Source organism: Otolemur garnettii, unplaced genomic scaffold, assembly GCF_000181295.1.
Source record: "Otolemur garnettii isolate 467f Iridium unplaced genomic scaffold, OtoGar3 scaffold00049, whole genome shotgun sequence".
Classification (NCBI taxonomy): Eukaryota; Metazoa; Chordata; class Mammalia; order Primates; family Galagidae; genus Otolemur; species Otolemur garnettii.
The window spans coordinates 4,799,306-4,812,265 of NW_003852444.1; the positions used below are offsets into that span (position 1 = coordinate 4,799,306).

The 12,960-nt window shown below is 41.4% G+C and overlaps 1 protein-coding gene across 1 annotated transcript in view; it reads left to right on the forward strand.

Annotated features, from left to right (window-relative positions):
• The window catches only part of PARP12 (poly(ADP-ribose) polymerase family member 12), a 39,596-nt gene that overhangs the window by 20,440 nt on the left and 6,196 nt on the right, over positions 1-12,960 (forward strand). Inside the window, exons 6-8 of the mRNA XM_003791571.3 lie at positions 3,140-3,332; positions 6,355-6,496; positions 9,308-9,404. Coding sequence (XP_003791619.1) covers positions 3,140-3,332; positions 6,355-6,496; positions 9,308-9,404 — 432 coding nt within the window. The remainder of the gene's footprint in view (positions 1-3,139; positions 3,333-6,354; positions 6,497-9,307; positions 9,405-12,960) is intronic.

Genomic DNA, 12,960 nt, shown 5'->3' on the forward strand with positions numbered 1-12,960 from the left:
ACTCTCAGTTTTACTATATTCTAGGCAGATATAATTCTACATCATAGGGTTATTTTGAAATTATATGAGTAAATATACATAAAACACCCAGAACAGTGCCAGCCATGTACAATGTGCTGTATAATGTTGCTGTATTATTTTTTTAATCCCAGAAGTTAGAAATTAGCATTGGCTTACGCAGTCAATATTTGCAATATTTGTTTAAGTGTACACAATTACCATTTTGTATTTGCTTACCATTCCTTTGCTCACACTTCTCCTTGTGAGTTATTTTCCTTCTTTAAATTCGCTACTTACTAGAAGTTGCTTTGGTAAGAGTCTAGTAGCAAATGTATTTTTGTCTGAAAGGATATTTACTCATTCTTAAAGGATAGTTTTATTGGGTATTTTCTCTCAATTCTTCTAATATTATTCCATTGTTGTTTAGATTCTATTGCTTCTGTTTAGAAGTTAGCTGTCTAGATGTGGAGGAATTAGTTTTTTAGGGCTGCCATAACAAATTACCAAGAAAATGGTGACTTAAAAACAGAAGTTTATTGTTTCACAGATCTAAATAGAGGTTAGCATTCCAAAATTAAGGTGTCAGCAGGGCTATGCTTGTCTGAAGGCTCTAGAGACGGATCTTTTCTCGTCTCTTCTTGGCACTGGTGGTTGTCAGCAATCCTTGCTGTTCTTGTTTTGTTGATGCATTGCTCCAATCTCTGCCTCCATTGACACATGATGTTTTCTCCCATGTGTCTGTGTCCATGTCCAAATTTCTCTCTTCTTAAAGGATACCAGTCAAAGATTAGGACCTACCCTAATCCAGTATGACCTCATGTTAACTTGATTACATCTGTAAAGACCCTATTTCAGTGGTTCTCAACCTTCCTAATGCTGCGACCCTTTAAAAAGTTCCTCATGTTGTGGTGACCCCCACACATGAGGAGCAGTGCCTCAGTTCCTACTACCATCAGAATATGTTTTCAGATGGTCTTGGGTGACCCCTGTGAAAGGGGAAGGGCTTGTTTGACCTCCAAAGGGGTCGACTGCTGCCCTATTTCTAAATATCACATTCACAGATAGCAAGGGTTAGGACTTTAAACATATCTTCTAGGGGACACAATTTAACCCAGTGTGGTAGATTTCTGTCTCTCTGGTCCCTTTTAATATCTTGCCATTCTTTGGTGTTGTGCAGTTTCATTAAGATCTATGTGTGGATTTATTTTTATTTATTTTATTTATAATTTATTTTTGGCCATGATTTCTTCAATTATTCTCTGGAATTCTAATCAGACATATGTTGAAATCTTCTCATTTTATCTTTTATGTCTCCTAACTTCTCTTTGATTATCTGCTTTCTGCTGTATTCAGGAGAATTTCTTCCTCTCAGTCTCCCAGTTCACTACTTAAGACTTTTCTGAAATGTAGTGTGTCCCACTTGTGATTTTTAAATTTCAATTATTATAAATTATTTACTTCTGAAAGTTCTATTTTTTTCTTCAAATTTACGTGGTTCATTTTTATAGTCTCTGTAATAGTATCCTTATCAATACTTTTTGATACTCAATTCAGTTAAAAAATACATATACTTGCAGCCTTTGGTGGTCAAATTCAATTTGTTTTTACCAACTTTTGCTCGTGATGTCTTTGTTTATGTGTGTGTGTTTTTTTTATATATTTGATTTTGAGCTCATGTTTGATGAAATGTTATCTATGGAAATTCTTTTGAGGCCTAAGTCGAAAGTGAATTCCTCCAGAGAGGATCTGTGTTTGTTCTCAAGGAATTGCTACCTTGGGAAAGAAGTTAATTTTCTCTAAGAAAATGTGATTTAACTTAAAATTTTTGTAAGGCTTGAGTGGTTTATCAGCTCTCAGTGGAATTTTTTCCCGCAGATAAATTTTCTTTCTAACTGCCGTTGCAAGGCAAGTCCTTTTCCCACCCCACCCCCCCTTTCCTAAGGGTATGTAGTCTTTCAGAGGCCTGGTTTTACACAGGAATTATCTCTTTTGAGCTTTAACTTTCTACCTTACTCAGACCTTACATTTGTTTCCTGTTTCCCCTTTTCTGCTAAAAACCAGGCTCCTTGTCATTGCTCACTGACACTGCCCTTGGACAGCCACTGGCTTTAGTCCTCACTTACCTCTTTGGTTTTATACCCTCCTTTTGGTCATTAGGCAATACTGTATTTAGAAGGGAGCATATCCTGGTGGCTGAGCTTGCAGGCTATGCAGTGACTGCTTACCAGCTTACCATCTTCTAACCTCAGACAGGCTTCTTAGCCTTACTGGGCTTCTGCTTTCCTACCTATGAAGTGATGATGAGTAAAACCTCATAGACTTGTGAAGATTTAATCTTCTAGTACATATGTAGTACTTAAATCCAGGGTTTGGCTTACACAATTAAACACTCAATGTATGTTAACCATTGTTACTTTTGGCTTCTAAGGATTTGCCTTACTTTCTTTCAGTTTAGCAGTGCATTTAAAAGAAGAATATTTTAGGGCGCACCTGTGGCTCAGTGGGTAGGGCTCTGGCCCCATATACCCAAGGTGGCGGGTTCAAATCCAGTCTAAGCCAAACTACAACAAAAAAATAGCTGGGCGTTGTGGCGGGTGCCTCTCTTCCCAGCTCTCTCTCTTGCTCAGGTTGGTCTTGAACTCTTGAGCTTAAGCATTCCATCTGCCTTGACCTCCCAGAGTGCTGAGATTATGAGATTATAGGCATGAGCCACCACGCCTGGCTGGAAACATGTTTGAAAATATACATGTCCCCTTTATTTATTTATTTATTTTTTTGAGACAGAGCCTCAAGCTATCCCCCTGGGTAGAGTGCCATGGCATCATGCTTACAGCAACCTCCAACTCCTAGGCTCAAGCGAGTCTCCTGCCTCAGCCTCCCAAGCAGCTGGGACTACAGGCGCCTGCCACAACGCCCGGCCATTTTTTGGTTGCAGCCATCATTGTTGTTTGGTGGGCCTGGGCTGGGGATTCGAACCCACCACCTTAGGTGTATGTGGCTGGCGCCTTAGCCATGCCAAGCCGCATGTCCCCTTTAATAGTCGCATCTACTAGTCTTGTGTTCTCTTGGGTGGAAACTGAGGGACCTATGTTTGTCTGGCTGGTAGAATTTTCAATCTACTTCTCATTTTCTTTTGCAGTTTCTTGTGCAAGTCAGCTAGTAGTTTTCACTTTGATTGTCTGAACTTTGCCTCCATGATGTTTGGTGCTGCCCAGGCTCGCCGCCTCTCCACAGCCTCTTCTGTCACCAAACCCCCACACTTCATCTTCACTACTGACTGGATTTGGTACTGGGCCGATGAGTTTGGTTCCTGGCAGGAATATGGAAGACCAGTAAGTGTGATGGGATGAGGGTAAGTGTTTTATCCTGAGGATCCATAGTGGAGGAGCCATTCCACACAGGAGCACAAGAATCATTACTAGGGGCATCCTTGATGAGCCAAACATCCCTAGGGCCCTGTGTGATTCATTTGCTTTGGGGGAATTATGGCAAAAGTAGATAACTTAGAGTTCATTTCTATGAGCTTCCATTTTTGAATAGTTAGATATCTATTAGGTCATGAGAAGTGAATGACAAAGTGCAGTGGTTTTGTTAACTGGGGTAGAAAGATGCTTCTCTGACTTGTTGAGAAGTGAGAAGTAACAAGTAACTCCAGAGCTGGTGCCTGTGTGTTTATGTAGCTGTGGTATAGAGGTAAAAGCTTTCAAAATGGCTTTCTGCCACTTCTGCAGCTTTATAAAGGTTAGGTAAATATAAGACGATTAATTTATTTCAGGTATTAATTTGAATCCAGATCATATAACTGATGCTATCAGTTATTTGCAGGTATTCATGGATGGGCCAAATTAAAGGGAGTCCCTTGGTCACCTATAAGAAGTACAAGTATAGGAAGGGCACCATTGCGATAGGCCCCCATCTCTAAAATCTGTCTGGCTTCTGAGGGAACACGGGCAAGCCCTGGTTGCCAAGTGGGACAACATGGCATCCTGGGGCAACCAATAGGAAGTAAGATTCCCCAGATGGCTTCTCAGATCTCATTGTCGTGCTCTAGGGGGTGGTGTCTTTCTCCCCCAAACAACCTAAACTTGGGGTTTATCCTTTTCTATGCTCTTGCCATTCTTTTGCCATGCAGAAAAGAGCAGAAACTCATTGACAGCAGTTTGAGGATCTCTAGGGATGAACTCTGTGTGGATGTTATTGATGCGCCCACATGCTGGGGGAGTATAGTGACATGTGGGTGGCCTTATGACTTTCGGCTGCACACTCTCATTCTGTACTAGTAACTGGGCAGCCTTCTAGCTTGATCTGTCTGTTTTCTTCCTGGCTTTTCCACACATTTCTGGTGTGACTCCATGTTTGAATTTCTTAGTTTTTCTGCTAATTGCCACTTCAAGACAGTTTTCTTTTGATTCCCAGAAAAGCTAGGTTCTTCTTTATGAAAGTCAGACGCCCTTTTCCTGCCACAGGGATGTGTGGGATTGTGTCATTCCTTCCTCATCTCACCTGTGCCCCAAAGTGCTCAACTCAGCCCTTCTGAAGCTTAACACATAATGAGGCATCTCTTTCCAGACCTTCTGTCGGGGCAGAAACCCTTTGCTTTTGCTTTCTGCTCAGTCACCTGCATTCTTCCTCCCACTGTGACATGTCTTAGGCATTTTGACATCCAGAGTTGGGGCAGGGGCAGGATGCCTGTGTCTGACCGCTATCTTCTGCTCATCTGTTCTTCCCAACTCTTGGTTTTATTTTCTCATACCCAAAGGGGAGGGATTGTTTTCTTTTCCTTTACCCTTGTTGTCTGGAAGGGATTTATAATGCCACGTATCCCGTCTTCCCACCACCTCTAGTCTAATAGTTTAGTTTCACAGGAAGACAGAATTCAGAAGGAAAAACTTAGGCATCAATGTAAGACCATAAACTGGGAGGCTACTTTGAAAACTGCATACCTGTTCCAGCCTCCCCTCATGGCTTGTGTAGCCCCAACTTTTTATTGTCCCTTAGGCTTAGGCCCTGGCCCTGATTTCTTTTTCCTCCAGGAAACTTTTGCTGGGTTCTTTCCTTCCTTGGTTATTCTCAATTTTCCTCAGCTTCTAGAACAGAAGCTCAACCTTCCTAATGCTGTGACCCTTTAATACAGTTCGTCATGTTGTGGTGACCCCCAACCATAAAATTATTTTCATTGCTACTTCATAACTGTAGTTTTGCTACTGTTATGAATTGTAATGTAAATATCTGATATACAGGACGGTCTTAGGCAACTCCTGTGAAAGGGTTGTTTGACCCCCAGGTTGAGAACCGCTGTTCTAGAACATGTTGTGCAGACCTATGTGGGACCTTTAACGTGATGCTTTGAAATGTTTACTTATTTTTGTCTCATCTTCCTTCATTGTGGGACTGAGTTGTCCAGAAGCAGGTGTGGATCCTGTTTCACTTATTGTTCTCATAACACCTAGAACTTTGTGACCTAGGAGAACTAGGATGGTAGTAGAGGGGTGAGGGTAGGAAAATTAGCAGGAATAAAGGAAGTTCTAGGTTCAATAACTTTAATTTTGGCTATTAGTGCAATGCCAAGTATAAGAATGGTGACAATGATAGTAACATTTATTGTATGTGTTTTGTTCTAGGGACTGTGCTAAGTGTTCTGCATGCCTTATTTTAATTATTTCTCCAACCCTGTGTAGGCAGGACAACCCTATCCTATTGTATAATGAGATGAGTGTGGCCTGAATATTGTTATTTTCCCTGTTATACACTTGAAATAACTGAAGCTCAGAGAGGTTAAAATAACTTGTTAATGTTATAGAGACAACAGGTCTAGGAACTAGAATTCAAATTCATTTTAACTCAAACTGTTAGATATCCTGTAGGTAACTATGGGGAGGATAAGGGATTGAAATAGATAATTGAAAAAATAGAAGAGGTCTTCAAGGGACCAAAAAAGTAAACCATAAGGAAGAAGGCTGAACTCTAATTAAAGGATGGTGGCAGCGTGAGTAGGCCTCAGAGCAGAGGCAGCATTGCTCGGGCTGGTGTTGCTGTTCCACTGCCATTTGAACAGCTGCCACATTGTCCTTTCTGAGTGATTCCAGTGCCCTTCCAGTCCTTGCTCCCAACTCTGTTATCCTGCTCAGCAGGGCCTGTATTTATTGTTTTCTGTTGGCTAAGATAGCTTTCAGGAGAGAGTCATGTCCTTTCTGTTCCATGCCTCCCTCTCCTGCCACATCTGCTTCCTGTCTCCCTCCTTCATGATGGTTGTCCACTGTAGGCATGTTTGAAAGGGGTCGTGGACACTACCATGGTCTCTGCTCATCACTGTAAGTTTTTGCCTACATGAAGTATCTGGTTTTTCCCTTTCAGGGCACAACACACCCTGTGACTACCGTCACCAGTAGCGAAGTGGAGAAGGCCTACTTGGCGTACTGTGTTCCAGGGTCTGATGCCCGGGCAGCCACCCTGAAGTTCCAGGCGGGGAAGCACAACTATGAGTTAGACTTCAAAGGTATACCCTGACCCACTGATCTCACCCCGAGGAGCCTGGCCCTGAGTTAGCTTTGCCTTTCCACATTGACCTGGCAAAGCTGAGGAAAGGAAGAGAATGCTTGTCCATCTGGAAGGAAGGCTGACCTGTAAATGGAGGATGCCAGCACTGTGAGGTTAAGAAGCTGCATCAGGAGTGTGAGGAACAAGGATCCCAGGAGGGGACAGGAGCCCCAAATTCAGAGAGACCTGCAGGGATAGCGCGTGTTCAGTGTGGTTGTCCCTTTGTATCTAAGGACTAATTCCAAGCCTGGGTCTCTTGTGGGTCTCTTGTGCAGCGTCTGCCTCGTCACTCCTGGTGTGACTGTCTGTCTGTAGTCATTTTCTGTAGGCATCTTCAGTACTGGTCAGGTGAAACATTGGTAGAACAGGCTGTAACTAAACCCCCTGGGAAGCAGATTTTCCTGTATTCGTGGTATCCTGAAACTGAAGCTTAAATGATTTTTCCCAGGTGTCCTAATAGAAGTAGGCCACCCACCTTTTGGCCAGTTTTTCTGGTGGCCAGTATGTGAGCATTTTTTAAAGTTCTAGTTTTACTGTAGTCTCTCTTAAGCCTTTTTCATATGAGTGTATCAATCTAGCTTTGTTCAGTTGAATTTTGCCCATATTTCACATTTTAAACTCTGGGTCCTTCTGAATGTTCAGGATGTTTTTAAGGGAGTAGTAAATGAGGCTTTATTTAAACACAGTATTTTTTTTCTTCTATTTTCGTGGACCTTCATTCTATGCGGAGAGCCACAAAGTGTCTCTGGTGAATTATCCTAAAATCACCTTGGCTAACTGCTTTTGGCCAATTGACTTTGCTTGTGGTTTTGCAGCACTTGTGGTTTTGTTTAAGGTAGAATCACTGCCTTGTCAACATGCACATCAGGCATAGTGGGAGTGTGGGCAGTAAGCAGAGAAAGGCAGGGCTGCCCCGGAGATCAGGGGTGCACAGCTAGACCTTGTCTGACTGCTGCTGACAATAGTCTGAAATATTTCTTTTACATATCTGGAAAACAGCAAAAGAAATATGCTATAAGTGTCAAATGCCTCCTTTTGACATTCTCAACCTAGGCCAGATCCCCAGGGGACTTAACAGAATCTCAGGAGAGGATGGGGAAGAACACACACACCTGTTTGGAAGAGAACATTTTCACTGCAGGATGTCAAGAGCTCATTTGGGTGGGCACAAGTTTTTGGAGGGGGTATCCACAGAAGAAGTTTGAGATGACCTGGCTGCTCCGCTCACAACCTCATTGCTAGGTACAATGAAAGCAAGCCTCAGACCATATTGCCACACATGTTCATTAACTATAAGGAAGAAAGTACATATGCAACACACACCATCCCAGAGGACTTGTTCTATAGGTTCAGGGAAGACTCTGCTCTGTCCTTTTTAGGGCCTCTTATCAAATGCCAAGATTCCAGAGATAGAATTCTGGCATTCTGTTAGCTGGCCTCAAACAGAGGAGAAATCCCCTAAAGTCAGGGCTCATTTCGGGACATAGCCTACTGTAGCCTTTATAAGGCTAAATTAGGGAAAGTGCCTCCCTTACTGTCCATAGATGGGTAATAAAATGTGTCTAGCACATATTTAACCAGTCCACATATCCTGAATAACTTGTAGTTTTACCACTGAAAGCTGTTTAAGATTCATCACAGATGGTCAATAAGCCAGTAAAACTCATTTAATTATGCCAATAAACAAAGCCGTGATGGCTGGTTAAGTGGTGTGTAACAGAAGGAGTAAGGTTGCTTTGTCAGGATTGTGAGCTCTCAATGAGAAGGTGGGTAGACACTTTGGAGAGGTGACCACTTGGGCTGCAGTGTAAGGGATACATACTTAGCTTATCAGTTTATGCTCAAGTACTTTAAGGTAAATTCCAGACATCTACAATGTTTAATAATAAAATATTTTTTATTTTTATTTATTTATTTTTATTAAATGATAGCTGTATACATTAATGCAAACATGGGGTACAGTGTAGTGTTTTCATATACAATTTGAAATATTTTCATCAAACTAAAATATTTTTTAAATGAAATAATACTGCCTGGGCAAGGTGATATATGCCTGTAGTTCCAGCAGTGTGGGTGGCTGAGCAAGGAGGATCACTTGAGTCCAGGAGTTGAGGCCAGCCTGGGTAACATAGTGAGACCCCATCTCTTAAAAAAAAAAAAAAAAGGACTTGATAGAATTTTCCTGGTGCGTGGGAGCATAACAAATACTTCTAGGCCATTGACCACCCCAGATCCCCAGTCTTCAGGATGAATATGAGATTCTTGAGAGTTGTGAAGCAAGAATTTTATTTATTAAAGATGGTTTATTAAAGCTTGATAAATACTGCTATAGAGTCAGTTTAGTAAAACTCAAAAAAAGTCCTAAGAGTAAAATTATTATATTAACTCTAAATCTCACTAACTCAAGAGGTAGTAATTTGGTCTTAGACTGGGTTAAAGCTTTTTTATATTCAAGCTGGGAAAAATTGCTAAGCAAAATAATAGTTTAAACAAGATTCGAAGGAACAATTTAAAAGCACTCATGTATAATTGATAAGTCAATTACTAATCATTCCTCTATTCATTAAACCCAGTCTCCTAAGGATACCTATTTTCTTTATGAATATTTGAAATGTATAAAACTGCCTTACGGTTTTAACAGACTGATTCAGGGCTCTACACATTTGGATTAGCTTTCAAACCCATTTTATTTGTGTTTATAAATATTGCCATCCTATGTGTGTGTATATGAATATATGTATATTTTTTTCTTTGGCTCTGTTTCTTTCAGCCTTCATTCAGAAAAACCTGGTCTATGGCACGACTAGAAAGGTTTGCCGCAGACCCAAATACGTGTCTCCCCAGGATGTGAAAACCATGCAAACCTGGTAGGTTGGGTGCATTTGCGGGACTTGGTATTTAGTGCGGGTTATCAGCTGGGTGTGCTCTGCTGCAGGTAACAGAAAACCTGCCTCAGACAACACTCAAGGGCATTCACTGGTCTGTGGGACCAAGTGCTCTAGCACTATCCTTCACATTCTGCTAGTTGTCATCGTCCTGTGTGACTAAACACTTCAGCACTGTCATTCACATTCTCTTGGTTGGACCAGCACTATCCTTCACATTCTGCTAGTTGTCATCGTCCTGTGTGACTAAACGCTTCAGTACTGTCATTCACATTCTCTTGGTTGGACCAGAGTAAGAGTTATCTTTGTGGGTAGAGCTTTGTAATACATAATTATGAGGCTGCCTATTGTGATCCACAAGCAAGTCTAGACTTGAAGACAGCTCATCAACTCATTTGTCTTTCTATGGAACAATTGAGTCATAGACCTGAATTTTTTTAAATGTTGAAATAATGATTCAGTATTTTAATAATCCTCAGGGTGAGTCTCCTTATGTCACAAGATGGCTGCGATGGACCAGTAGATTAGCTCTTGGCCCTGTAAGCATGTAGGAGGGAGGGCAAAGACCTTCTGTGGCTGATGGAGGGAATTCTTTCGGTTCAGATAGTATCTGAACCTCTAGTGTTGTTTTAGGCTTCAAGTGTGATCAGATTAGGCTTGGGGGAATGGTCAGTGTTTTCCAAACCACATGGCCACATAATGGGGAACCACAGTGTCCATTATGGTTTTGGTTTCCCTTAGCCAATGCTGGCTTTAGCCAGTGCTGCTGTTAGTTGGCTGTATCTTCCGTGACCCTGAAAGTCTTGTTCACTTCTGTTTCTTATAGAACCAACAGCAGGTTCTTTTAAGATTTCATAGGTGGGGCAGCGCCTATGGCTCAGTAAGCAGAGTGCTGGCCCCATATACTGAGGATCATGGGTTTGAACCCAGCCCCAGCCAAACTGCAACAAAAAAATAGCTGGGCGTTGTGGCAGGCACCTGTGGTCCCAGCTACCTGGGAGGCTGAGGCAAGAGAATCGCCTAAGCCCAAGAGCTGGAGGTTGCTGTGAGCTGTGATGCCACAGCACTCTACTGAGGGCAACAAAGTAAGACTCTGTCTCTTAAAAAAAAAGATTTCATAGGTAGACTTCAATGGTTGTGTTTATAAAGCATGGTCATTTCAAAGAGAGTTTGGTACAAGCTAGAGGAAAAGGTATCAGTATAAGAAATAAGCTTTGTGAGTCAAGTCTAGCAAAGTAATTTCCTGAGAATGTGTCAGTCTTTCCTTTTTTAATTAAAATTTATTTTTGATGTGTAAAATATTTACATGATAAAAAGGTATTCTCAATAGTCATCTTTCTGCCCATTATCATTACCTTACTCTCACTGTGAGTAATCATTTTCATAGGTTTCTGGTTTCTCTTTCAAAAATAAGCAAATGATATACATATATACACATAAAGGTATTTTCTTCCCTTCTGTTCTCGCACAAAAGGTAACATGCTGCATTGACTATTATGTACCTTTTTTTTCTTTTGCTTAAAAATAGATCCTGATAATCTGTTTCAATTTATTGAAGTCTTCCTCAGTTTATTTCTGCTTTCACAGTTCTCCATAATGGTTATGTACCATAGTTTATTTAATATGTTCCCTTTTGATGGATGTTTTCCTGTTTTTTGTTTTTTGTTTTTTTCCTCACAGTTTTGGCCAGGGCTGGTCTTGAACCTGCCACCCCCAGTATATGGGGCCGGCGCCCTACTCCTTGAGCCACAGGTGCCGCCCTTGATGGATGTTTATGTTGTTTTCAGTCTTTTATTACAAACTGTAAAGCCACAATGAACCATTTGGTGTATGTGCTGTTTTAGATTTTAGAGGTAGGTCATCAGGTCCTTAGAGGTAAACTACCTTCCTTTTCATGGGCTTGAATCATCATGCACTCCCACCTGGATTTGTGAGATGCCTGATCCCTTGGCTCTACCCACGGAGTGAGTTGTCCAACTCCTGGGTTTTTGCCATTCTCAGAGGAGGGAAAGGTGTATCACTGTATTTTAGTTTGTATTTTCTCATGAGTAAGGTTGAATATTTTTTCTCTAACATGTTAAAGCTAGTTCCCTTTTTCTATGGGCTCTTTGTCTTTTTGTCCACATTTCTATCAATGTCTTGGTTATTTTTCTTAACTATTATAAGATCAAGAGCTAATCTCTCTAGTAAGGTAAAATTCTTAAATTTTATTAGGGAGATTAGCCCTTGATTTGTTATGTAAATTGAAAATATTTCCTGTTGGAAATTTCCTTTGTTATTTATTCCAATTTTAGTATATGTGCTGCCGAAGCGAGCACTTCCTTTGTTATTTGCCTTTCAACTTGCTTAAGAAGTATTTTATAGGCTTGGCGCCTGTAGCTCAGTGGTTAGGGCGCCGGCCACATGCACCAGGGCTGGTGGGTTTGAACCCGGCCTAGGCCTACTAAATGATAACAAGAAGAAAATAGCTGGGTGTTGTGGTGGGTGCCTGTAGTCCCAGCTACTGGGAAGGCTAAGGCAAGAGAACCTCTTGAGCCCTAGAGTTTGAGGTTTCTGTGAGCTGTGATGCAATGGCACTCTATTGAGGGAAACATAGTGAGACTGTCTCAAAAAAAAAACAAAAAACATTTTATCATACAGAAACTTTTATTTTTTAATTAAATGTATCATCTTTTCTGTTGCTTCTGGATTTAGAGTTTTGGTTGATTATGACCTTCCTTTTTTTTTTTTTTTGAGACAGAGCCTCAAGCTCTCCCCCTGGGTAGCGTGCCGTGGCATTACAGCTCACAGCAACCTCCAACTCCTGGGCTCAAGCGAGTCTCCTGCCTCCGCCTCCCAAGTAGCTGGGACCACAGGCGCCCGCCACAACGCCCGGCTATTTTTTTTTTTTTTTTTTGGTTGCAGCCGTCATTGTTGTTTGGCAGGTCCGGGCTGGGGATTCGAACCCGCCCCCTTAGGTGTACGTGGCTAGCGCCTTAGCCGGTTGAGCTATAGGCGCCGAGCCGATTATGACCTTCCTACTATAATTTTTGATTCTTTCCCTATCCAGAGTCTACTCTAGGTGGGGTTTGGGGAAAGTCTTTCTGTCTTATTTCTGAGACTGGATCTCTTTTGTTATTCTAATTTAGTTTTCAGAGGGATATAATGGACACCAAAACTGTCAGAAATAAAAATGATTCACACTAAGAAATGGGTGATTCAGAATCCCCTATTGCCCTAGCAAGCTGAGTGCTGCACACTGTTCATGCAAGTGAAGTGTTTGGTTCTTCCTTTAACCATGTGATGGTAGCTGGTTGTCATTAATTCCAGGAAGCAAGTCTGCTTGGGCCTCCGTGGCCAACTGGGACTGTGAGGGGAGTCACTTTCAGAAATAACTTCTATTTACACAATTAATGGGATCACAAAGTATGATACCTGTGTTCAGAAGTTGTAATACAGGGGTGTCATTTAATGTAAAATTTAACATAACATTTATACATATAAGGTTTAGACACTTTATTTCCATCCTCCATGAAAATGATTTATTCATTTGATTTGG